Raw genomic sequence first — 27,541 nt, forward strand, 5'->3', positions numbered from 1 at the left:
AGGATAGTAGAATGGCTTTCCCTTGATCTCCTTCAGTATCTCTTCCCGGGTCCTGTTTAGTTGTGTCCACTCTGGCTCTTGCCTAGGCTCCCTTTGCTGCCTAGGGGGACCGGGATCACTTTTGGACTCTATTTTAGGGCCCAATCTTTGGAATATTGGGGTATTTTGTACAACATTTGTTTTCTGGGTTTGGTTGCTTTGTTTGAACTTTTTCTCCTGATGGTAACCCCCTTTCGGTCGGTCATCAGAAGATTTGTTCCTGTTTCCTCCATTCCGAGTCATTCTCATTGCCTGAAGAACGTCCGTTTCTTTTATGAACCGGGCTGCCATAGAATAAGCAGCGGCCAGGCTTTGGGGTTCCTTGTTTATTAATTCCACAATATATCTCTCGTTGTGTTCTGGATCCAGGTTTCTTCGATATATGCTTAGAGCCTCCCTTTCATCGAGATTCGAGACTTTGTTGATGGCTTCCTGGAACCTCCGCATATAGGCTGAGAGTGTTTCGTTATCATATTGGCGGATTGTCTCTAGGTGGCACATGTGCATTTCATGTGTTTTATTGGCTCTGAATCTTCTAAGGAAGGCTCCTCTAAATTCTTTCCAGGAGTGGATGCTTCTTGACGGGATTCTGTTGAACCATCTTTGAGCCCCCCCTTTGAGGGTCGAGGCGAAGAATCTGGATTTCGTCAAGTCATTGTAATAGTATATCTGAGCTATCTGTTCAAAGTAGTTGAGGTGCTCTTCCGGATCCCCAAATCCGTCGAAAGAGTCAAAGTTATAATGTTTGAGATTTTTCTGTCGAGGGATGGCTTCTAGGGAGTGACTGAAGGGCGTTAGGGTCTCCCCGACTTCTACCCCGGATTCTTTCTCCATTTTTCTCTGGAGCTCGTAAATCATGTCCTTGAGATCTTTCCGACCCTCCTCTTCGTCATCAGAAATAAGTTCGGGGGTAGGGTCCCTCCGAGTTCTTTTGCCTCTTGCTATAGCTAGAAGCCTCTCCTCCTCCAGTTGCATTCTTTTCTGAATATTTTGCTCTAGCTTTTCTTCTTCTTCCTTTCTTATCTTTTCTCTGATTTCTTCTAGCTTTTTCTTTCTGGTTGCTTCTGTCTCCTTCTTGCTAGGCTCCTTTTGATTCTTCTTTGCCTTGGCCCCAATTCGGTCGAAGACAGATCTCCTGGATTGCTGAGAGTCCCCGGACTCTTCTTGCTCATCATCTTGCTCAAATTCCATCTGAGCCCGGGCTTGTTCATCTCTGTAGAGCCTGATTGCTTCAGCAAGTTCATGGCTTGTTAAGTTAGCCATATGCTCCTCTGCAACTGGAACATTGGTGTACTTGTACTGATTTAGCTCTATGACATTTCTAGCATCCCTGATTGGAGTATACTGTGTCAGTGGTTGCTCCTGGAAGGTCTCCCTGTCTCCCCCATGTTCTTGAACTTGAGAGGGGTCTTGATCCTGAATGTTGGTACTGGCGGAGGGCCTACCAGCTGTACTTTTTCCTGCTCTTGCCATCACCACAAATGTACAAACAACTGACCAAGATTTGAGGCTACAAATGTGGATCTGAGGTTGCTTTTTTGAAGATTACAAAAAATTTCCAAAATAACAGCAAGCAAATTTCCTGGGTTTTTCTAACAACAATACCAAACAAGAACAGCAGGCTCTTGAACACACAAGAAAATATGCAAGCTAAAACAGCTATGGGTTTTAAAATCACCAAGACTATTAAACCCCAGACTTCAAGATTATCAAGATTATCAAACCCTAAACAACTAAAACTTAACAAACAAGAGCGGGCTCACACAGACGTAGCCTAAAGCAACAAGTTCACATAAACACGGCTAAAATGAACATTCATATTCAAGAAAGGGTTTGGTTGTTTATATTCTTACAGGTTTGAAAGGGGACTCTCTCAAGAGTTTGTTGATGAAGATAAATCCAGGGGCACCGAGACCCAAGGATGGAGCGCCCCTCTTCTAGCGCCAAATGATAACTCCGGTGAGCGGGCGGCTCCGTCCGACGGCGTTCCTGGACCTTCTATGCGTGGATGGGGTGTAGCTGCTGGTTGGGCGCCTGCAAAATAACACCGGAAGGGGGGTTTGGCTCCCACGGCGCCTCCGGTGTGAGAATGAGAACAGGCTTTGGAGAAGATGAAGGGATATATGTTTATGTAATTTAGAGGCTGCTGTGTATGTGTTTATATGTGATGGTTGCTGTATGTTTTTGAGTGTATGTGAGTGTGTGAGTGCAAGAGAAATTATTTTCCAACCCCTAAACCCTTCAGTCTTGGGGGTATATATAGCCCCAAGGTAGGGTTTAGGGGTAGTTACCTCTAAATCTGGGCCGTTGGATCTTGGGAGCGGAGGACGCCTGGCTTGGGCAGATTGCTTATACGTGTCCAGGGGAGGACCACCTCCAGAGTGTCCTAACGGCCTCTGACACGCGCCGTGCTTGTCTGGTGTGTTGGTTGTTGATAGCTGTCATAGTCACGTGCCCACGTACCCCTCCTTGGCGGGTTGTGGGATGTGATGCGTCTGCTGAGAACTCTCTCACTGTGGTTTTGGCCCCGATCCGGATCCAGGTATGCAGGCGGATCCGGATCCGGGAAGTAGGATAGACCCGAGCCTGGGCTCCTATGTTTGATTGGCCTGGGAGAGGGGGGTCTTAGCAGGTCGGTTGAGCCTGACCCCGTTAGTCCAGGTTGACTCCTGCCCGGGTCTCTTATGCCCTATCACATATTATAGAATGAAGTCAAAAGAAGCAATGTCCACATGTCTTACAGGATGCAAATCTAGTATTGCAGTACTTAGTGTCATGCTTAGCTCTTCACACACATGTTACACTGTAAATCTGTATAATAAAAATGCACTGAACATAAAATGTAAAATTAAGAGTAAATGGCAGTTCGTAACCCACTTTTATTTTTAGTTTTGCAATTTGGGTCTACATTATTTTCTCTGTCAACTTGCACCCCATAAAATTAATTTTGCTTCTATTTGTACCCCATTGACAACTTTCCATCCAAGATGATTGTTAACTTTAACGGAAGCGGGGGTATTTCAGTAAATAAGTCATGTAAACAGAAAAAAATAAGAGTAATTGACACTTTGTAACCCATTTCTTTGAGCATTTTTCAATTCAGGTTTATATTATGTTTCTTGCAAGTTGCACCTTTAACTTTGAATTTCGCTTTGTTTTGCACCCCTGGACCGTTTTTAACTTTTATATCAGGGGTAAAATCGGAAATTTCTGGTCTCCTAGAAAAAATCACCGGATCCTTCGATTTCATAGTCCAAACCTACAAATAAATACATGAATCAATTGCAATTTGCAAATAAGAATCAAAAGCAATCTGTAATATCATATTTCATAAAAAATGCCCGGAAATCAAACCCCTAATTCGTAATTCGAAATAAGAATCTAGAATCGAGTTTAATTTTTATTTTAGTGGAGATGGATCAGCCTATTAAATATTCGCTCCATTTATAATTGGAATTTTTTTATCGGATCGAATTCTGGATCGAATTTTTAATATGCCGATCCATATCCGCTAAAATAAAAATTAAACTCGATTCTAAGATTCTTATTTCGAATTTGGGTTTGATTTCCGGGCATTTTTCATGAAATTTAATATCACCGATAGCTTTTTCTTGTTATTTGCTATTTATTTGTAGGTTTGGATTGGGAATTTGAAAGATCCGGCGATTTGTTCTTGGAGACCAGAAATTTCCGATTTTACCTCTGATATAAAAGTTAAAAACGGTTCAGGGGATGTAAAACAAAACGATATTCAAAGTTAAAGGTGCAACTTCCAAGGAAACATAATATAGACCCGAATTGAAAAAACGCCCACAAAGAAATGGGTTACAAAGTGTCATTTACTCTATTTTCTTTTGTTTTAATTAGTAATTTATTGAAATGCCCCCGGTTCCGTTAAAGTTAACGGTCATCTTGGATGTAAAGTTGTCAATGGGGTGCAAATAGAAGCGAAATTAATTTTATGGGGTGCAAGTTGACAGAGAAAATAATGTAGACCCAAAAAATAAAAGTGGGTTACGAACGGCCAATTACTCTATTTTTAAATTTCAATATGCAATAATATCATTTAGGCTTGAATGTTACGAAATCAAATCTTGAGATGTCATTATCTTAGACAAGCCCAAAATGACAGAATAAATGTTTATGTATCATAAAAGTGCTTGAATTCGAGATAAGTATTTCACATTTTAACAAAATTTTCAGAAATACAGTGTCTAACATTGTATACTTACAAAAGCATAAGAATTTGCAATTATTTTATATTTAGATAAATATATTCCTTTTCCGCATTTAGAATAGGAATAATAATCTATCTGCTGTAGAATATGATAAATTAATAATGTTGAAAACATCAAGCATTGTTCCACACCCTTGAGTTCATCAATTTTCTTGCAGGTGTTGCAGGCAAATTTAAGTCCTGTTTCTCCACAGTGTTTGAAAGCATGCAGTTCATGAACTTGCTAGGTAGGCTTCACCTGAGAATATTAGTTGGCTTGTTCTGCAGGTATATTATATGACAGATTTGTTTCAGAAAAAAAAATCTTTGAGAAAAGTAATTTGTTTAACAGAAACAATATCAATAAGAATAAACTTTGAACAATATGTCTTGATCAAATGCTGCAACAAAGCGAGTATCAGATTATGCCTTGTCTGTATAACTCCTTTAAAAAATCTATATTCTACCATTTACATTTTGAAGTTTATGAAACACAATTGGAGATGCTATACTATCTATCTAACAACATTAAAATTATTCTCTTTAAAATTTGCTCAGCAACTAAGGTCAATAAATTCATGCACTGTGCAGGGAATTGTGAGGCCATCCTCTGGATGATTGAACCTAAATTCTTCCTTAAATTGATTCAACAAGTCTTGAGGAGAAGGTTCTCTCAGGTATGACACAGGTATCACAAATCTTCTTCTTTGCCTCTCCCAAATATAAACTGCCAATTAGCCTCTTGGAATAGTTGAAGGAATGATCAGCATTTATCGAGAAAGATGTATGGTTAAGGATTTTCTTGAGATTAGTAATACTAGGAACATGAATACCCATAATTCTAGTAGATATGTCAGAGAAGTTCACAAAATTAGAAAAACACAAGCACAGGAAGAAACTGCTTTCTTAGGAAAACAACATGTTCAAAAGAAACAATATCTACGAGAACGAGCACAAAAATTGAATATCAAACTATGTTCTGCCTACAAAATTTAGATGAAAAACCTCTGTTCTACAATTTACAGTCAGAACCTCATGAAATGAGATAGGAGGTGCTATACTATCGAAAGTTTATAAATGTTTATAAATTATTCAGCCGCAACCTGAGGTCAATGAATGTGTCCACTGAGCAAGGAATTGTAAGTCCACCTTTCGGATGACTGAATCCAAATTCTTCCTCAGCTTGACTTAGCAATTCTTGGAAGGCAGGCTCATTTAGGTAGGAGATGGGTATCACAAATCTGCTTCTTTGCTTCTCCCCGATATAAACTGCCAAGCACCCTTTTGGAATTGTCGAAGTAAGATCAGAATTAAATAAGGAAGATGAACGGTTAATGATTTGTTTGAAATTAGTAACACGAGGCATAGGAATACCCATGATGATATAAATCTTTCTGACTAGAGTTCAGGGAAACTGAAGAGACACAAGGACTTGTATAGTTTTACGGATAAGACTATAAGACTTTAGACAATTGAGTTGTGATGAATTTTACTAATGCTTAGTTATGTGTTTATATAGAACAGCAACAAGAAAGTTGTATTGAACAACTCATTATATTGTATATTGAGTGGTGAAGAAGCATTAGACAGTAGCACATGATTTTTTCTTCCAATATCTACAAGTTTTTATGACTGATAAGATGACACTTGCGTCTGTTGGGAGACATCATTCCCTACTATGTCTGTTTAACAAATCTCGATCCAATGTTAAATCTTGACCTGGTATTCGTTTGTTGAAGAACATGTCCAGTCCTACAGTTGTTATACCTGTTCAATATTGGTTTGTCTTCAATGGTTTTGGCGGGTTTTGATATCAAATGTTCATGTGACAATGTTTTGTGCACCTACAAGATAATAAATGCTTTTACCTTCCTCATTCCAGATAAGATTTGTGGCCTGAGGATTCATATATACGAGATTAATTAATTTAACAAGATACGTAGCCTAACTTGTCTATCCCACATTAAAAACATGATATTTTCGGCCATGCCTGTTAGACTTAGGAATTTCGAGCCATATTATTTATATTTTCATTCACATCGGTGTAAATTACATGCACAAACTCTCTTATCTCCACTCTAAGCATAAAACCTAAATTTAGATAAGAAAAAAATCAGGTGGAGATTTATTGAATAGAAGTAGTAGGACATGATGTCTCTGATAGATATATAAGTCCTACCCTTAGTTTTAAAATATGTGAATTGGATGAGAATACCATGTGCTTACGCCTATTGCATCTTTTCCATTCAATCTGCATTAGGATCAACTGTTCAATACATCATATCTGCTCTATATAAACAATATTGGAGACTTTACCAAATTCATTACATAATCAAGTGCATTCAAGTGCCTGAGCCTTCCATCTGCAGAAGTCTTTGTAGTTTTATATACCTCGAGTTTACCCTGAAAATCAAATTTTCTTTAGCATCATGGGTATCCATATGCCTCGTATAACTAATATCAAGCAAATTTTCAACTGACAATTATCCTTGACAAATCTTAATCGTATTACAAATGTACCTGACGGATGCATGGCAGTTTATGTTGGGCAGCAGAACCAAAGAAGAAGATTTGTGGTTCCAGTTTCGTACTTATATGAGCCTACATTTCAAGACCTATTAAGTCAAAGTGACGAAGAATTCGGGTTTAGTTATCCTCAAGGTGGCCTCACAATTCCATGAAAAGAAGACAGCTTCATCAATCCCTTGAACAGTTTATGAGTTCATAATCGTACACAGATCCATACATAACTATATGTTGTTAGATAGTATAACTACATGTTGTTAGAGAGTATACAATAACGCAGAGTAGAGTTGTAAATATGACTGATATTTTTCATTGAAATCTTTTAGGCAGAGATAGCTGATGCTTTGTAATGAGAGACATAAAATTTTAGATGGGTTTATTCAGTGAGACTTAACTCTCTAACCATGGGGAAAAATTTAAAATTGTAGGGGTTATTTATGTGTAAGATATGTACTATGTATATGTTTTATACTCAAAATGTAGATTTTTTTTCTTGATTTGAAGAAAAACAGTATTTATAAAAAATGACTTTTCTAGAGTAGAGTATTTACTTTTTATTAATTTACAGTAGAATATGCAAACAAGTACACTTTTAAATTTGTATAACAGAAACACTATCAATTAGAATAAACTTTGAACAATATGTCTTGATCAAATTCTGCAACAAAGCGAGCATCAGACTATGCTTTGTCTATAGAACTCCTTTATTAAATCCTTATTCCACCATTTACATTTTGAAGTTGATAAAACACAATCAGAGATGCTATACTACCTATCTAACAGCATTCAAATTATTCTCATTATAATTTGCTGAGCAACTTTGTAAGGTCAATAAATTCATGCACTGTGCAGGGAATTCTGGGACCATCCTCCGGATGATTGAACATAAAATCTTCCTTAGATTGATTTAACAAGTCTTTAGGAGAAGGCTCTCTCAGGTATGGCACAGGTATCACAAATCTTCTTCTTTGCCTCTCCCCAAATATAAACTGCCAAGTAGCCCTTTGGAATAGTTGAATGATGATCAGCATTTATCGAGAAAGATGTCCGGTTCAGGGTTTTCTTGAGATTAATAATACGAGGAACATGAATGCCCATAGTTCTAGTAGATATGTCAGAGAAGTTCACAAAATTAGAAAAACACAAGCACTTGTATAGATGAGGGTTAGACAATTGTATCTGCGAATAATAATTTAAGTGGCGAGCTTCTATAGAACAATTGAACAGTTCAAATCTTAAATTGATTGGCGATTTAGGCACGATCACTTGACATTCTTTTTGAATAAATAGGATATATTTGTGACTAATAGGTTAAAGATTATATCTAATTTTTTTCTGCCGACCTTTGCTTGATTAGATTTTCTCTTGAAAGCAAAACATAAAAAACGACCTACTATGGTTAATTTGGTTACTAGTGCTTTTAATGAATGTATATGTATCAGATAGGGTGTTGCTTTAACATTTCACCTCTTCACGAAATTTAAAGCTACGATCTTCCTCGAAGAGAATGATTATGATTCATTAAGTACAGGATGAAGCTGTTTTTTTAGGAAAAAACATGTTTAAAAGAAACAAAATCTACGAGAATGTGCTATAATAATTATATTCCGCAAAAATTGAATATCAAACTATGTGCTGCCTACAAAATTTAGATGTAAAACCTCTGTTCTACAATTTACAGTCAAAACCTCATCAAATGAGATAGGAGGTGCTAAACTATCTAAAGTTTATAAATGTTTATAAATTATTCAGCCGTGAACCGAGGTCAATGAATGTGTCCACTGAGCAAGGAATTGTAAGTCCACCTTTCGGATGACTGAATCCAAATTCTTCCTCAGCTTGACTTAGCAATTCTTGCAAGGCAGGCTCATTTAGGTAGGAGATGGGTATCACAAATCTGCTTCTTTGCCTCTCCCCGATATAAACTGCCAAGCACCCTTTTGGAATTGTCAAAGTAAGATCAGAATTAAATAAGGAAGATGAACGGTTAATGATTTGTTTGAGTTTAGTAACACGAGGTATACGAATACCCATGATGCTATAAATCTTTCTGACTAGAGTTCAGGGAAACTGAAGAGACACAAGGACTTGTATAGTTTTACGGATAAGACTATAGGACTTTAGACAATTGAGTTATGAATTTTACTAATGCTTAGTTATGTGTTTATATAGAACAGCAACAAGAAAGTTGTATTGAACAACTCATTATATTGTATATTGAGTGGTGAAGAAGCATTAGACAGTAGCACATGATTTTCTCTTCCAATATCTACAATTTTTATGACTAAAAAGATTACACTTGCGTCTGTTGGGAGACTTCATTCCCTACTATGTCTGCGTAACAAATTTCGATCCAGTGTTAAATCTTGACCTGGTATTCGTTTGTTGAAGAACATGTCAAGTCCTCCAGTTGTTATACCTGTTCAATATTGGTTTGTCTTCAATGGTTTTGGCGGGGTTTAGATATCAAGTGTTCATGTGACAATGTTTTGTACACCTACAAGATAATAAATGCTTTTACCTTCCTCATTCCAGATAAGATTTGTGGCCTGAGGATTCATATCTACGACATAAATTAATTCAACAAGATACGCAGCGTAACTTGTCTGTCCCAGCCTAAAAACATAATATTTTCTGTCTTGCCTGTTAGACTTACGAGTTTCAAGCCATATTATTTGTATTTTCATTCATATCAGTATAAATTACATGCACAAACTCTCTTATCTCCGCTCTAAGCATAAAACATAAATTTAGATAAGAAATAAATCAGGTGGAGATTTATTGAATAGAAGTAGTAGGACATGATGTCTGTGATAGACATATAAGTCCTCCACATAGTTTTAAAATATGTGAATTGGATGAGAATACCATGTGCTTATGCCTAGTACATCTTTTCCATTCAATCTGCGTTAGGATCAACTGTTCAATACATCAACAATATTGGAGACTTCACCAAATTTATTACAAAATCAAGTGCATTCAAGTGCCCGAGCTAGAGCTGGCCAAATGGGCGGGTTTGAACCGCTCATTCGGGACCGGTTCGTACCGAAACCGTAAAAAATTCGGACCGAACCGGGCCGGTTCAAACCCGCACAGCTCGGTAATTTAGGTGAACCGAACACGAATACCAATTTTAGAACCCGGGACCGCACGAGCCCGCACGAGCCCGCACGAGCCAAGCCCGCACGAGCCGCACGGCAAGCCAGCCCGCACAGCCCGAGCCAGCCCGCACAGCACGCCCGCGGGTGGCACGCACGCGCCAACGTCTTCCTCTGCTCCCTGCTCTTCTTTCTGCCATGGCTGCACTCTGATTCCCTGCAGGTTAACGTTACCTCCTCCAACTCCAAGGCTCCAACGGTCCTCTAATTTCCTTATAAATATATACATACAAACACAACTTTTATTCACAGTTCTTCGAGTTCGACCTCTCTGTTTCTCTCAATCTCAATTCTCAATTTCTCCGACTTTTTTCTCCTTATAAATATATACATACAAAAACAACTTTCTCTGTTTCTCTCAATCTCAATTCTCAATTTCTCCGACTTTTATTCACAGTTCTTCGACCATTCGCAATTTTCAATTAACAACAAAAATTCGAATATTAAAAAAAGGTAACAGATATTCGCGAACAGGAAAATGGAACAGGGAAGAGGGAGCATTTCTTCTCAAGGTTCAACCCCATCGGCTTCGATGCTCCCGCCTCGACCCGGATCCACGTTTAATACCGAAGAAGGTATGTTATTTTATAGTTTTATTCGTGTATTATATATATAATATATTGTTTATTCGTTTTGTAAATTCATTTTTTTAATTCATGAATGTAATTTTTTTAATTGGTTATTGTAATTTTATTAATAGATTATAATATTTTTATTCGTTTTTAATTTTATTCGTTTTTTAATTTCTGTAGGTGCTACGAGTTCGAGACAATCGTCGCACGTGTGGACATATTTTTCGAAAGAAGCTATGCCGGATAATCCGAATAGATTTAAAGTACATTGTTTGATTTGTGTACAAAATGGTAGACCACAGCCACCATTTAGTTATGCTCGAGGGACCGGCACGGGAACACTAAGCCGACATTTGGAGAATATTCACTCTATTACGAAGGCGAGTCACGAAAGCGGAGAAGCACGAAGAGGTCCACAACAATCACAACTCGGTGGTTTTATGACATCAACGGGAGGTGGAGGTATGCCTTTTTCCTATAGTAGAGATAGAATGATAGAAAGTTTTGCTACTTATGTTACACTAGACGAGTTACCATTTTCTCACGGTGAGAGTGATAATTTAGAATATATGATGAAAACTACGATAAATCCGGCATTTAGAAAAATTCCTAGAAACACACTAAAACGGCACACAATAACACAATATCATTGCGCTAGAGCACAATTAATTGAATTTTTTCGAGAATTTGATGGTATGGTTTCGTTAACTAGTGATTGTTGGAGTTCGAGTCAAGGTGAGCCTTATATATGTGTTACCGTTCATTGGATTGGTGTTGATTACATGTTACAAAAACGAATTATTGCATTTGATGTTATGGACGAATCACACACCGGTTATAATATTATGTCTAGAATTTTAGATACAATTAAAGAATTTAATTTGTTTAACAAGGTATTCACAATTTCCTTAGATAATGCTGCTAATAACAACAAATGTATTAATTATATTAGGACCGAAATTCCTTTAGTTTTAGATGGAGTATTTTTACACATTAGATGTTGTGCTCACATAGTTAACTTAACGGCTCAAGTAGGAATTCAACAAATAACTAATTTATTAGAACCTATTAGGAAGGTAATTAAGTATCTACGTTTGGCGGGTAAATATAGGTCTAGGTACAAGAAATTGTGTAAAGAAAATGGACTAAGGCCGAAAAAATGGGGTATCGATTGTCCTACAAGATGGAGTTCGACATATAAATTACTTGTTGAAGCAATTAAATATAAACCCATTATTACCATCTTATATAACGACGATCCAATTCACCAATACGAAGGAGGAATTATTACCGAGGAAGATTGGGAATTAGCATCTACTGTACGTGACATACTTTATTGTTTTGCGCATGCTACTAAAGTTTTTTCTTATGTTTATGAACCAAATGTACACCATTGTATCATTGAATGTGTTAGTATTGTTACTACTTTAAAGGAATACGAAGAAAATGATAATTTTAGTGATATTATTAAGGATATGAAAATTAAATGGATCGAATACTTTACCGAATTTCCGTATATTTATGGTATTGCATGTCTTCTTGATCCCGGTGTTAGGAAGGAAGGTTTAGAAAATATGTTAGAACATTATTATGCTGTGTTAGGAGTTTCATATAATCATGTTTTATATGTAACTAATTGTTTAAATTTGTTGTTTCGTCTTATAGATATGTATGCTCCAAAAACTCAAAGTACTATACCACCAAAGAGTAGTAATACTTCTAGTAGGTTTAGTAGTACCATTTCATCTATACTAACCAAAAAACAAAAATGTAGAATTTCCCAGTCATCTACCGTACCTTCTTCTGCCACTAGTATGGTTCACGAATTTTTTTCATATAGTTATGAGTTAAATGATGATTTTGATATACTAACATGGTGGAAGAATCATGAGTTACAATTTCCGGTTTTAGCAAAAATTGCAAAGGATATTTTTGTTGTCCCAGCTTCTACAATTGCGTCCGAGTCCGCTTTTAGTGCAGGCAGAAGAGTGTTAGATGAGAAGAGATCCAGTCTTGCGCCAGACGTTGTAAAAATTTTAGTTTGCAAAAAAGATTGGGATCAAGCCGATAAAAGACAACAAGGAAGAAAAGAAGACTCCGACGATGACGACGAGCCATGGATGACAATGGATACTTCATCCGAATCGGGAACCTCAACTAGCGAACAACTTTAGAACAAAATATTTAATGTAATTTTTTTTTAAGTTTTAATATCATTTGATTTGTAATTTTTTAATGTTTGATACGGTTTGTTCCGTTTTTTAGAGAGAGAGGAGTCCTCTCACATCATTTGTAATAAAATATTTTTTTAAATTAATAAAATTTATAAGAGGTACCGTCCTCTTTTTAACCAAAAATTTAAAATAATAAAATTAATTGATTACAACTATAATATTTTGAATAAATTATGTGACATAATAGAAAATAATGTTACATTTTGTTATTTATTTTTTATTAATTGATTACTAATTTCGATTACGAATTCGTAATTCAACCCGCCCAGCCCAGCCCAGCCCAGCCCAGCCCAGTTCGTAATTCAACCCGTACAAGCCCGGTTCACACGGCTCAACCCGCACGGCCCGGTTCGTGATTCAACCCGCACGGCCCGGTTCACGAATTCGTTCGGTTCGGTTACGAGTCCTGTTATCACGGTTCAAACCCGGCCCGAGCCCGATTCGTAATTCAGCGGTCCGGTTCAGTGTTCAATTACCGAGTGTTCAACCCGTGTGCGGCCCGGCCCGGCACGCACGGACCGCACACTTGGCCAGCACTAGCCCGAGCCTTCCATCTGCAGAAGTCCTTGTAGTTTTTTATCCCTCAAATTTACGCAATCAGACAACACCGATCAGACAACACTCGACCAAAAAAGTGCTGCCCGAATTTTTCATACGACGGTTTTTCTGCAACCAAAAAACTGGTGTTGTCTGACGTTGATTACTACAAGCAATTAAAAAATGTTGTCTAGTAAAACAAATCAGACAAGTGTTTTCGAAATCAAGGTGTTGTGCGAATGGGAAGGCTTTAGCATTAATACAACGCTTTAAAATCCATTGTCTAGTTGATGGAGACAGACAATCCTTTCTAAAGTGATGTTGTGCAAATGAGTAAGTTTGCACAACGAGTTTTAGAATGCATTGTCTGAAAATGATTGAGATAACGTCTAGTTTAACAGTTGAGGAAATGAGACAAGTGTTTTTTCTATTGGTTATTTAAGCTTGAATGGCACAATGTACAAATTAGGTGTTGTCTAAATGATACCTCATAGACAAGTGTTTTACCTATATTGTATACCACCTATATCAGACAATGGTCAAATTCTTAAAACAGTTGTCTTTCTTACCAAATTTAAAAACATGTTGCATAACAAAATGTTCAAATAAACCGTTGTCTGATTTATTACAATAAAAATAGTAAACAATTTAAAAAACAATTCCAAACAATTAATTTTAAATTTTTTTAAAACTACAAATTCTAATTAAATCCACTTTCATCCAGATTAAATATTTAAATTTTATATTTCAAAATAGTTTAATTATCTACTTTATAATTAACAAAAAAAATAATCACAAGTACTTCAAATTTATATTGTTAATTGTTCAATTCAAACAAGTGTTTTTCGACAAAACACGTTGTATTAATCTACCTTATACAAGTTTTTTTAAAATAAAATACTTGTAACAGTCAGACAACCGTTATCGATATTTATAATCTGTTGTAAAATTTATAATACTGCAACAATCTTAAAGAAAAAATCGTTGTAGAATTCCAACAACGGTATTTCCTAAAAACGCTTATGTAAAGTAACTTACCACAACAAGATTTTAGGAAAAACCGTTGTCTATACTTTTACTAGTTTTTATTTTTTTTTCGGAATAATTATATGCCACCGTTTATTAATTTATACGAGTAACCAATAACTTACACAAAATTAATTTGTGTTTATTAAGATTTGAAATCACCTTTTTTCATAGAATTTTGAATTCTTTTACCTATTAGTATTAGACGTTAGACGAATATTAATAACGTCAACAGATAATCACATTGATGAGGATATAACGTGTAGATTAAGTTAAAAATGTAACTCATAATATCTATTTGTTGGTTTTGTGGACTTCGTACGGACGTTAATAGCGTTAACTTACGAATATTACTCATAATAACATAAAGCAGCACATAATCTATATACTAACTTACAGATATAAGTCATAATAACGATATTAGGATTTAGTTGACATTATCTACGAATGTTAATAGTGCTACTTTTCAGATATAACTCGTTATAATATTATTCGGCGTATCATATGTGTGCTAACCTACAAATATACCTAATAATTATACTTCAAATTTACATTGTTAATTGTTCAATTCACACAAGTATTTTTCGAAAAAGCACGTTGTATTAATCTACCTTATACAAGTATTTTTAAAATAAAACACTTGTAACATTCAGACAACCGTTATCGATATTTATAATCTGTTGTAAAATTTATAATACTACAACAATCTTAAAGAAAAAACCGTTGTAGAATTCCAACAACGGTATTTCCGAAAAAATACTTATGTAAAGTAACTTACCACAACATGATTTTAGAAAAAACCGTTGTCTATACTTTTACTAGTTTTTAAATTTTTTTCGGAATAATTATATGCCATCGTTTATTAATTTATACGAGTAACCAACAACTTACACCAAATTAATTTTTGTTTATTAAGATTTGAAATCATCTTTTTCATAGATTTTTTGAATTCTTTTACCTATTCGGATTAGACGTTACACGAATATTAATAGCGTCAACTAGATTATCACATTGATGAGGACATAACATGTAGATTAAGTTAAAAATATAACTCGTAATATCTATTTGTTGATTTTGTAGATTTCATACAGACGTTAATGGCGTTAACTTACGAATATTACTCATAACAACATAAAGCAGCACATAATCTATATACTAACTTACAGATATAAGTCATAGTAACGATATCGGGATTTAGTTGACATTATATACGAATGTTAATAGTGCTACTTTTCAGATATAACTCATTATAATATTATTCGGCGTATCATATGTGTGCTAACCTACAAATATACCTAATAATTACACTTCAAATTTACATTGTTAATTGTTCAATTCAAACAAGTGTTTTTTCGAAAAAGCACGTTGTATTAATCTACCTTATACAAGTATTTTTAAAATAAAACGCTTATAACATTCAGATAACCGTTATCGATATTTATAATCTGTTGTAAAATTTATAATACTACAACAATCTTAAAGAAAAAACCGTTGTAGAATTGCAACAACGGTATTTCCTAAAAAACACTTATGTAAAACAGTATTTATAAAAAGTGACTTTTCTACAGTGGAATATTTAATTTTTATTAATTTAAAGTAGAATATGCAAACAAGTACATTTTTAAATAACTAAAGAAATTAAAAAAAATTAATTTACTAGAGTAACCAAACTATTATAAGATTAAGCAGAAGTCTAAAGGAAAATATTTTTTAAGGTTGAATAATTTGCTTTGAATTTTTTAAACAGATTTCAACTACCTTTTGAATTCATGTCATGCAGATGCAGTTCAGCAACTCCAACTCACTTGGTATGCTCTACCTTGGCATATTTACAGATTTGTTTTAAGAACATTTTTTATCTTTTAAGAGAGTATGTTGTTTGTTTTAAAAATATAAATTGTTTGCTGAAAAGAGTATCAATGAGAACAAACTATAATAATTATTATCTCGTTATCGTTGAAAGACAACAACAAATCGAGTAGCAGATTATGCTTTGCCTATAGAGTGGATTTCAAAGATCTTTATTCTAGTATATACATTGCAAAGCTAAGTAAATACGTTCTGAGATGCTATGCTATCTAACAGTTAATAAATTGTCACTCATTATAACTTGTTTAGGCGCAAGGTGAGGTGAATGAATGTTCCTTTGTGCAGGGAACTGTGAGGCCACCTTTCAGATGATTGAACCCATTTTTTCCCTCAGTTTGACATAAGAGAAGTCTTGAGAGACAGGCTCATTCAGGTATGAAATGGGAACTATGAATCCGCTTCTTTGCCTCTCCCCAAATGAAACTGCTGAGCAACGCTTTGGATGTTGAAGTATTATCAAGAAACATGACTGGTTATTTATTTTATTTTAAAGATTAGTAATGCTAGCATAAAATACCTATGATGCTCTATATCAACTAATGTTAGAAGAACCAAAGTTAATTACATGTTCATGTCATGACACTAGCTCAGAGTACTAAATTTTTTTTGGCACATATAGTATACATGTGTCTCCAGTCTTCACATGACTCCTTATCGATCTAAAAAAGGCTATGAAGTAATTACACAAAGATAATGCACGGTGTCGGCAGAAAGTGATATATATTTATAAACAATGCTGCCTAGAAATATTAGTAATTTGTTTTAGGAGCAAACATTTATCTTAAGATTGATTAGCTTAGGGAAAAACCTGTTGGAGAGAAATATTATGTATGAGAATAACTGATGGTTGATATCTAACAAAAATTGCGGATCAAATTAAAAGTTTCTTACAGAATTCGTATATTCTCTGTTCTAAAATTTACACTCAGAATCTCATCAAAAGAGATCAGAGGTGCTATGCTATCTAATAAACTAATAGTATATGAATTGTTTTCAGTCATTACTTGTTCAGGCACATGGTAAGATCGGTGAATGTGTCAACTGAGCATGGAATTGTGCGACCACCTTCCGGATGATTGAACCCATATTCTTCCTCAGCTTGACTTAACAACTCTCGGAAAGCAGCCTCATTCAGGTATGAAATGGGAACCACAAATCTACTTCTTTGCCTCTCCCCAATATAAACTGCGAAGAACCCTTTTGGAATTGATGAAGTTCAGGATTAATCAAGAAACTTGACCGGTGAAGGATATGTTTGGGATTAGTAATACGAGGAATACGAATACCCATGATGCTTTAGATCTTTCAAAGAACTGTTCAGGGAAACTGAAGAAACACAGGGACTCGAATGTTTAAGGCTATAGAAAATTGAGTTTGTGATGAATTTTAATAATGCTTAATTATGTGTTTATATAGAAACTATTCTACAGTCCTTCAAATTGTATATCGCTCTTTTGATAGCTACTAGTATTTAAGACCGATAAGATGACAATTATGTGTTTTGGGAGACATTAAGCCCTACTACGTCTGCGTAATTAATCCCGAACCATTTTTTTCCAATTGAAACTTGTAATTCACATTAGTACTTGACCCATATGTGTTTATTGATGAACACACGGTGTCCTACATTTTTCATATATGTGAAACATTTATACAAAATATGTAAAGGCATATATGTGCAGCAGATTTAACTTAAAGCATGAAAAATCACTGATCTATAGCCAAGGACAACTACAAAGGTTCTTCAAACAGGCAGTATGTGAAATATGTGCTTTATTTTTTAGCTCATGATATGACATCTCCACATAGTTCAGAACTTGATGAAGATGTTTTACTTGTTGTAGGGATTTTGCCGTTTTTTTTATGGATATATATATATACATATGACAACTTATATCAGCTGGTGTTTCCTACTTCATGATTCATCAATTCAACAAAATAAACAGCCAAGGGAGGTGACAAAAACACCATCACACTAGCAACTAACTCGTGTGTCCCACCTAAAACTATGAACATGAAATTTGCTACCTTGCAGGCAAACTTCCTTGCCTGTTAAACCTAGGAGTTTTCAGCCATATTATTTGTATGTCGTTCATGTCAGTATCTATCAGGTCATAAATTATCTCATCTCAACCCAAGGCAAAAAAACTTAAATTTCGATGATAAAATATCAGGTCGAGATTTGTTGAACAGACATTTAAGTCCACTAGACTTAATTATATGTGGCCATTGAAACCGAAAAGCATGTGCTAATTTCTAATGCATCTATGGCACTCAATCTGCATCTGATCAACTATTCAGTACTTCCTACCTGTTTTATATAAATGCCATAGGAGACTTAACTAAGTTCATCACAAAGTTAAGTATATTCAAGTGTCTAAGACTTCCATCTACATTTCTGCTTGGTGTTTCCATATCCCAAAAGTTTACCCTCAAAACTTTAAATTTTCTTTAGCTCATGGGTATCCGTATGCCTCGTATCACTAATCTCAAGCAAATTCTCAACCGACAGTTTTCCTTAACAAATATTGATAATATTTCTAATGTCCCTAAGGGGTGCATGTCAGTTTATGGTGGGGAGAACCAAAGAAGAAGATTTGTGGTTCCGGTTTCGTACTTAAATGACCCTACATTTCAAGACCTGTTAAGTCAAGCTGAGGAAGAATTGGGGTTTAGTCATCCAGAAGGCGGCCTTACAATTCCATGCAAAGAAGACGCCTTTATTGATCTCTTGAACCGATTATGAGAGTATAATATAATGAACATTTATCTCTATATGCTAGATAGTACAGAAATTTTTTGGGCTAGTCCAGACTTTGTAAATATGATCGAGACATTTTCTGTATATCTTCTAGGCAGATAATTAGCATACTTTGTAATTGAAGACATAAATTTCTACATAGATTTATTCATGAGCATGCGCTATTGCCTAAACTAGATATACAACGGGAACGCCAAAGTGAGAAGGATTCAGATATCAAAGTAATCGAGAAACCAGATCATGACATGAAATTTTCTAATAGAAGACAGAAAACGTAAATTCAGAATAATACTTGGACCATGCCTGTAACTGAAAGATGACTTAAACAGATTCAGGATCCTTAAATGTCCATTCCTGTCACTCCCAAAATAGTATCACCAGCCCCTTAGAGCTGTGCAATTCGCCAGTTTATCAGGATGTATGTCAGTTATCCACCAATTTGTATGACCTTCTTGAATAATCAGTATCCTTATCATTGCTGGATAATCTATGCCTTTATGTTCAGAATGAGACAAGGATCAAGCTTCACTCTACCAAGTTGCTTGCATCTGTACAAAAAAAGAACTGCAGCTGTATTTTGAAATGCAGGCATAATATCCGTAAACACTTGACATTCAGCACAATTATGGCTGCTAACTAACTAGATGTACAAACTGAAGATTCTTACATAGCGATTCCAAGCCCCTCCAGAGCCGCATTGCCCTTAAAATTTCTTTACCAGCAATGTTTTCCACGCAGAGGAGGAAACTACGGGCAGCTCACTGACAATCCTCAACTTAGCTCTGATATTGTTTATAAGTAAATCAACCATTCTGGTGCAAGAAGATGTGAATAAAAAGGTTGTTGATGTTAGTGTTATCTTGGAATTGATATAGTTTATAAGAAAATCAATCAATCTGGTGCAAGAAGACGTGAATCGAAAGGTTTTTCATGTTAGTTTTATCTTGGAATTATCAGGGAGTTGGACAATTTTGAATCTGCGAGAGCTAATTAGAGTTCGTCGGCCTTTTATTGTTTACCTTAGAAAAACAAAGAATAGAGTTAATAAAGAGAAAATTGGCAGGTCCACGATTATGACTCATTCCTATAATGTTAATTCTGTTGGTCTTTCTGGTGAATTACCTTTGTGGTGAACATATTCGGTTGCTACAAGTAAGTGTAATCTTATTGAAGTAATAATCTCTTGAATGAGTTATTGGCATAGTATTTGTCAGATAATTAGTTTAATTGATTTGATTCTCCTTTGGAGTTCATTGGTGATGTTAATGTGATTAAGGAAGTTGCAGACATAATGGGTTGAAGTCAACATATTTGTAAAAGTATCAAAGAGCTTCAAGGTTTTATTTGTAATGCAAACTTGCTGGATAGAATTGTATTCTTAAAGTTTGCTCATACATGAGATTGTAACATGCAGGATAAAGACTCCTCATTAATGACTTTAACTTTGTTATCTTTGCCCAAACTCCAAAAGTGAAAAAAGGTGTGAAAGTATCAGCAAAATCTACTTTTACGGTTAATCTGGTCGTTATATTAAAAACCCGGTTTGGCAACACGCTAGGACCACAGACCCCTAAGGTGCATGCTCCCTGACAATAGCAGCAGCTACTGCACACCACAACACGTCAATAGTGCACATTTAACACTATCATGTACCGAATAAACACTGATGTCCCCAAGGCATATAACTTAAACCCTTCAAACAAATCAAAGCCAAACAAAAAACGATTCAATTCAGGGTGAGTATCACATGCTCACTATGTCTGAATTAAGATGCACAGAGTACTTACAGTAGTTCCATGGTATCTTTGTTTGTGAATAAGCTCTAATGTCTTAGTGCTAGGTTATCTTCGCTCAAAAGTAGAATACATAAGCTCAAACTTACAAGATATAAAGTATAATTACCACCACAAAAGAGTTAGTATGAATTCGACCCATAATACAGCAGCTAACAATTTTGTTTAAAATTCCGCTTATATTTAGAACTTTCAAGAGGGGTTTGATTTTATTGGCTGCACAACACAACTGACAACTGCATTAGGCAGTGCAGTGTGTCTGTGCAGTGTGTTAGAATGAAAAAAAACTGATAGCATCTGCATAATGTTCACCTATGAGATTGGCTATTACTCTGTAATACATATATTTTCCTACTGATACAATGTCTTGTTTGCTTTCTTCTAACACCTTCTTGTATTCATTGATAGTACATACAGCTCCTAGGAGAACTACTCCTAGGCCTTCAACTCTATACAGCTCCTGGGAGGACTACTCCTAGGTCTTCAACTCTATACAGCTCCTGGGAGGACCACTCATACGCCTTCAACTCTACACAGCTCCTGGGAGGACTACTCCTAGGCCTTCAACTCTATACACCTCCTGTGGCTCCTGGAAGGGCTACTCCTAAGCCCTTAACTCCACGCGGCTCCTAGAAGGAATAGTCCCGCACATTGCCGCTCCTAACCAGCTCAGTCCCGCAAGCTTAACCTTGGTAAATCCCGGCACGTGAGACGTTGGCCCAGGCACATGATGGGGACAACTGTCACACATCAATTATGGGAATAATCAGGGCACGTGTCAGAGGATCCCCAAAAAATTCCTCGGCCAGTCCCGCACTGACACGTGTAAAACATCAATTCCAGGCAGGTGTCCTCCGCTCCCAGAACCGACGGGCATGATCTAAACGTACCAACCCCAAAACCCTACCCTTGGGCTATAAATAACCCAAGAAGGTGAGGTTTTGGGGTTAATCACTCTCTCACTCTCACACTCACATACTTACACAACAACCTTACATTTATATTCATCTTCATCTTCCCAAAAGGCCAGTTCTTACTCTCACGCCGGAGGCGCCGCGGGACTCCAACCCCCTTCCGGTCTTGTTTTGTAGGAACTCAACCACAGCTACACCTCTACAGCGGCGAAGGATCCAGGACGGCGTCGAAGGAGCAGCCCCACCACCAGGAATTATCATTCATATTATAAACTACAACTCTATTTTTTGATTTTTGACTTGTGAGTTATCCGCTCAAAAATAAAGTCATTGCAACAAACACTGTCAAGTTCTAAGATCGTAATTGAGTGTAGCAGCAACACTGTAAGACTAAAGGTCTATCGTAAATTCATTATGCGAGGCCTTAATTAAGCAATTCAAAAATAGTGAATAACATTAACATCGTTATCAACAAAGAGTCTGTACAGTGGTGGAGTCTTTGCTTTTCTAAAATAGGTTAAGAGTTTGACTTGCGGCATCTGTATTAATATTTTATTTTATAGATATTGTTACGATGCATGACTGATTCACATCTTACATCTTAAGTACACGTGTCATGGAATTATATAATATTTTGAACATTATTATTGAAAACACGGCTACTGAGACAAAAAAACAATGTAAGTTGATTAAAAATTATTAATAGGTACCTTCTTCGACAATGTCGGGAAACCTGGAGTACATTGAAATTCTTATATTTTGAAACTGCTGCTCTTCTGTTGGTTCCGACGACAGAGACAGATTCTGAAACTTCTTCTCCACGGGTTGCTCCATCCAAAGTAAAAAAATATTATGAGAGAGATCGCGCAAGAGAGGAACAAGGGTCCAGATTGTCACTATTTCAGTTAATAATGCACAATTTGTCACTTCAGGGGAGAAAGGCTCAAAGTGTCACTTCATAACGTCATATAATGTTCCGTTTTTTAATACATACAAAACGGAACATCGTCATCCGTTTTGTCTCTTATTTTTTTAATAATGTAGCAACGTGGCTTCAAGTCACGTTTTGTATTTCCTTTATTTTCTGTTTTGTTTTCTTATTTTAAACTTGTTTTGATGTATTATTTAGGGTTTCAGAAACATCATTTAATGTTACGTTTTTCAATATTTATATTTATTTAATATTTTTAGAATTTATAAATGTTACCATAATTTAATAATTTTTAACATTTAGGGTTCACCAATTCCCTTTTGGGTTTTAGAAACATTTAAAAAGAGAAATTAAAAAATATAAACCAATTTTAGGTTTAGGATTTAGGGTTTAGGGGGTTTAGACTCTAAAGACCCTAAACCGTAGAGCCTAAACCCTAATTTAATCTAGGAGGCCCTAAACCCTAGGAACCAGAAATATTAATTATAAATTAAATAATTATAAAATTAACAATTTTTAACATTTAGGGTTCACCAATTCCCTTTTGGGTTTTAGAAACATTTAAAAAGAAATTAAAAAATGTTACACCGATCCTAAACCCTAGAGCCTAAACCCTAATTTAATCGCCCTAAACCCTAGGAACCAGAAATATTAATTTTAAATTAAATAATTATAAAATTTAAGGATGTAACTTAATTTAATAATTTATAACATTTTAGTGTTCAACAATCTCTTTTTCGATTTTAGAAAATAATTTAAAATATTTTTTTATTAATTTATGATTTAATAATTTACAAGATATAGTGTTTTGTTTATTATTTTTTTTAAAAAAAGGTAAAAACGTTACTTTATGTGACGTTTTGCTACAAAACGCTGCTTTATCTAACGTTTTGCCCTATAAAAAAAATTAAAGTGCTAAAACGGTACACGAAATTCCGTTTTAGCATATACTAAAAAAATTAAAGTCCTAAAACGGCAGACGAAGTTCCGTTTTTACCTTTAAAAAAAATCAAAACGGAACACGATGTTCTGTTAAGAAGTGACATATAGGGCCATCTTTTTCGAAAATGACAATTTGGACCATTTTTAATGTCAAAATCACATATAAGGCCACCACCCGCGAGAGAGAGGGATAGATGTAATTTTTTTTATCTGTTACGTTCATATTTATACAAGAAAAATAAGGGCAGGACATCTTCGAATCCAAGTACAAATAGTTTTGTATAATATGTATACTTATATTTGATTTTTTTTTAAGAATATGTTTAAACTATATATATATTTATTATATCTATTTTATTAAAATTAAAAAAAGGTTTTATAAATAATCATATCTACTTAGAATGCTTCTGAAGTAAAATGTAGATGTTAAAATGTATATGTAATTAAATTAAGAAAAATATTATACGTTTCAAATTGAGTAAAAAATTATTATAAAATATCAATGTTATCGTGTACTTGTTAATTAAGGATAATTTTAAATTTATGTAATTCTTATTGATGTTTATAAATTGATTATGTTTTTTGTTTATAGGTAATAGATCCTGATAATGAGATATCCATGCATCTTGGTCCCGGATATTCTTCGGTATTACATTTACAGTCCACACACAATTTGATCTCATTTGGAAGGCTAGCGGTGGACATTCTCATTGATCGCCAAAGTGTGACCCTAATCAGTCCAAAATTCGCACGCAATATGAGAGGATGTTTCATATTGTTTGTGACTTGAGTTTTGATGGTGTTACTAGATTGTCATTCATTGATTTGGATTGAGGTTTACTTTCGGTTTTAGTAGAGCGCTGGAGGCCTGAAACACACATGTTTCACCTGTCCGTCGGAGAGTGCAGCATCACACTACAAGATGTGAATATGCTTATTGGTCTAAGAATTGGATGGTGATATTGTGAGTGGTCTTATACAAGTTAATGATGGATATGACAATCTAGTTAGTCGTGTATTTGAAATTCATCCACTTTCAGGTTTGAAAGGTGCTAGGTTGAAATTGAGTTGGTTGACTGCAAATTTCTCCTCAATTCGCGATGATGCTTCGGATGTTGAGGTTGTGCGCTATACTCGGTCATATTTATTACAGCTGTTTGTGGGGATACTGTATACTGATAAATCAGGTGGCCAGATACATTACATGTATCTTCTTTTGATCGAAGATTTAGGCCAGTGTCGCAGTTTATCTTGGTATCAGCTGTGCTTGCTTTTCTGTATAGGGAGTGGTGTAAGTCTTGTACGGTAGGGGTGAAAGAGATTTTTGGATGCCTTCTCTTGCTGCAGTTGTGGCTTAGCTCATGTTCCTCGTGGTACATCATTGGACGATCCAATATGGGGTAACCGACTAGGTCCTTATGGGATGAGGTACTTATTATTATTATTATGGTTTTTCTGTGGTGTGCCCATGGGCACACACTAAATACAAACTTCTATAATTTTAACTTGTTTTAATTGGCCAATATTTTATATTAATGATTGACCCCCGCATTTACAACAAATACACCAATCAAAACACTCCAAACTTTATAAGTTTTAGTGCTTAGCATGTGCCCATGGGCACACACTAGACAAACCCTTATTATTAATTATTTGTTTACTTGTCTGTTATTGCTTGTCTATTCGATTTAATGTCTTACATGTGTGTAATTATTTATGTTAGATATATTTGATATGTCATGTCTAATATGTTGTGTTTAGTTTCAGAACTTAATATCAAAACTTATCAGGACTTACCGGAAATCAGAACTTACTGAAGTCAGAACTTATATCAGAACTTAAGGCCGTCAGGATTTATATCAGGACTTAAGTGCGGGTACTTCAGATAAGGAATGTAGCTGATTTACAGGAGAGGATCTAGACTAAAACAAAAGAAGATATGCATGAAGAGTTGGACAGCTAGAAGACTTATAAAAAGATAATATTTGATTGATATATTTTAGGAGACAGAATTATATTCCATATCAATTAGAAGATATCTTGTAACTGTGTACTATATAAACACAACTTAGGATTTACACTATATGTGTTATCATTAACAAGAATATTATTTATTGTAACCTAGCAGCTCTTAGTGATATTATTCATCACTGAGAGAGTAGTTTAACCTACTTTGTAACAGAGCTTATTATATTGAATAAACTTGATTACTGTTACATACTTGTGACTCATGTCAAAAGGCAAAACAAAGAAAATCTTCATTCAAGAGCAAAACTGAATCCTTAATTCTTGAGCCTTATCACTTACTGCATGTTGATCTATTTGGTCCAGTCAATGTCATGTCCATTGCAAAGAAGAAATATGCTATGGTTATAGTGGATGAGTTCACAAGATACACTTGGGTGTATTTCTTGAACAAGAAGAATGAAACTACATCTACTCTAACTGATCATGTCAGACAGCTGGATAAGTTGGTCAAAGATTCTGTTAAAATAATAAGAAGTGATAATGACACTGAGTTCAAGAATTCAATCATTGAAGAGTTCTGCAAAGATCATGGAATAAAGCAGGAATTTTCTGCACCTGGAACTCCACAGCAGAATGGAGTTGTAGAAAGAAAGAACATGACTCTTATTGAAGCTGCACGAACTATGCTTGATGAAGCAAAGCTACCAACCTATTTTTGGGCTGAAGTTGTGCAGACTGCTTATTTTACACAGAATGCACACTCATAAAAAAGCATGGAAAAACACCATATGAGATGGTGAAGAAAAAGAAGCCAAATCTGAAATACTTTCATATATTTGGATCCAAGTATTTTGTTCATAAGACTCATCCTGAACAGCTGTCAAAATTTGATCTAAAAGCCGATGAAGGAATTTTTGTTGGATATCCACTTTCCACAAAAGCCTTCAGAGTCTACAATTTAAGAACAAGGGTTATCATGGAATCTATCAATGTATCTTTTGATGATAAAAAGATTACTGGACTTGAAGATTTCAATGATCATGATCAGTTGAGATTTGAAAATGAAGATGTAAATTATGATTCTGTAAATTCTGATGACCTAAGTCCTGATCCTGTAAGTTCTGACGGGTTAAATTCTAATATCATTGAAATTGTGGTAACTGCTCTAAAGGAAAATGCACATGTTCAGGGGGAGCAAGATGATGATCATACCACACCTCAAGACTCTCAAGAAGCATCAGAACCAGTCACTGGCTCTTCAAGTTCTGATTCATTAAGTTCTGATGAGCCAAATTCTGATAATTCTGGAAACTCTGATTCTTCAATTCCTGAAGGATCCAACTCAAATTCTGGAATCTCAGAGAGCATAACTTTAGGGGGAGCATCAGAAAATGTTGATGGAGACATCATGGATCATGGGGGAGGATCCAGTTCTAGAGATCAACTTCCATCTGCAAGGAAGTGGACTAAATCACACACACCTGACTTAATAATTGGAGATCCTAAAGCAGGTGTCAGAACTAGAACAACAACATCAAATGAATGTCTCTATCATTCATTTCTATCGCAGACTGAACCAAAGAAAGTGGAAGAAACTCTTCAAGATGCTGATTGGGTGCAAGCAATGCAAGAAGAGTTAATTGAATTTGAAAGAAATAAAGTCTGGACCCTAGTGCCAAGACCAAAGAACAGATCAATTGTTGGCACAAAATGGGTATTCAGAAATAAAACTGATAGTGATGGCATAATTACAAGAAACAAAGCAAGGCTGGTTGCTAAAGGTTACTCTCAATAGGAGGGTATTGGCTATGATGAAACATTTGCTCTAGTTGCTAGATTGGAAGGTATAAGAATCTTTTTAGCTTATGCTGCTCACAAGAAGTTTAAAGTCTTTCAAATGGATGTGAAAAGTGCTTTTCTCAATGGAGAATTGGAAGAAGAGGTATATGTTGAACATCTCCAGGATTTGTAGATCCAAAATTACCTAATCATGTCTATAGACTTGATAAAGCACTTTATGGCCTTAAGCAAGCTCCAAGAGCATGGTATGAGACT

The 27,541-nt window shown here is 35.3% G+C and overlaps 1 protein-coding gene and 1 long non-coding RNA gene across 2 annotated transcripts; one reads left to right on the top strand and one right to left on the bottom strand.

Annotated features, from left to right (window-relative positions):
* The first annotated feature begins 7,433 nt into the window (after positions 1-7,433).
* On the top strand, positions 7,434-17,460 carry LOC141701589 (uncharacterized). Its single transcript, XR_012566836.1, has 4 exons — positions 7,434-7,730; positions 16,056-16,116; positions 16,463-16,550; positions 17,175-17,460. It is a non-coding gene; the product is annotated as an uncharacterized LOC141701589 (long non-coding RNA).
* LOC141701588 (auxin-responsive protein SAUR23-like) lies at positions 8,361-8,934 on the bottom strand. Its single transcript, XM_074505235.1, has one exon. It carries the CDS (start codon positions 8,813-8,815, stop codon positions 8,519-8,521), a length of 297 nt encoding a protein of 98 aa, XP_074361336.1. The 5' UTR covers positions 8,816-8,934; the 3' UTR covers positions 8,361-8,518.
* Positions 17,461-27,541: the final 10,081 nt, after the last annotated feature.

Source organism: Apium graveolens, unplaced genomic scaffold, assembly GCF_009905375.1.
Source record: "Apium graveolens cultivar Ventura unplaced genomic scaffold, ASM990537v1 ctg4184, whole genome shotgun sequence".
Taxonomy (NCBI): domain Eukaryota; kingdom Viridiplantae; phylum Streptophyta; class Magnoliopsida; order Apiales; family Apiaceae; genus Apium; species Apium graveolens.

Coding starts and splice junctions, on each gene's coding strand:
- LOC141701588 (XM_074505235.1), bottom strand. CDS start 8,815: ATGGGTATTCGTATACCTCGTGTTACTAAACTCAAACAAATCATTAAC.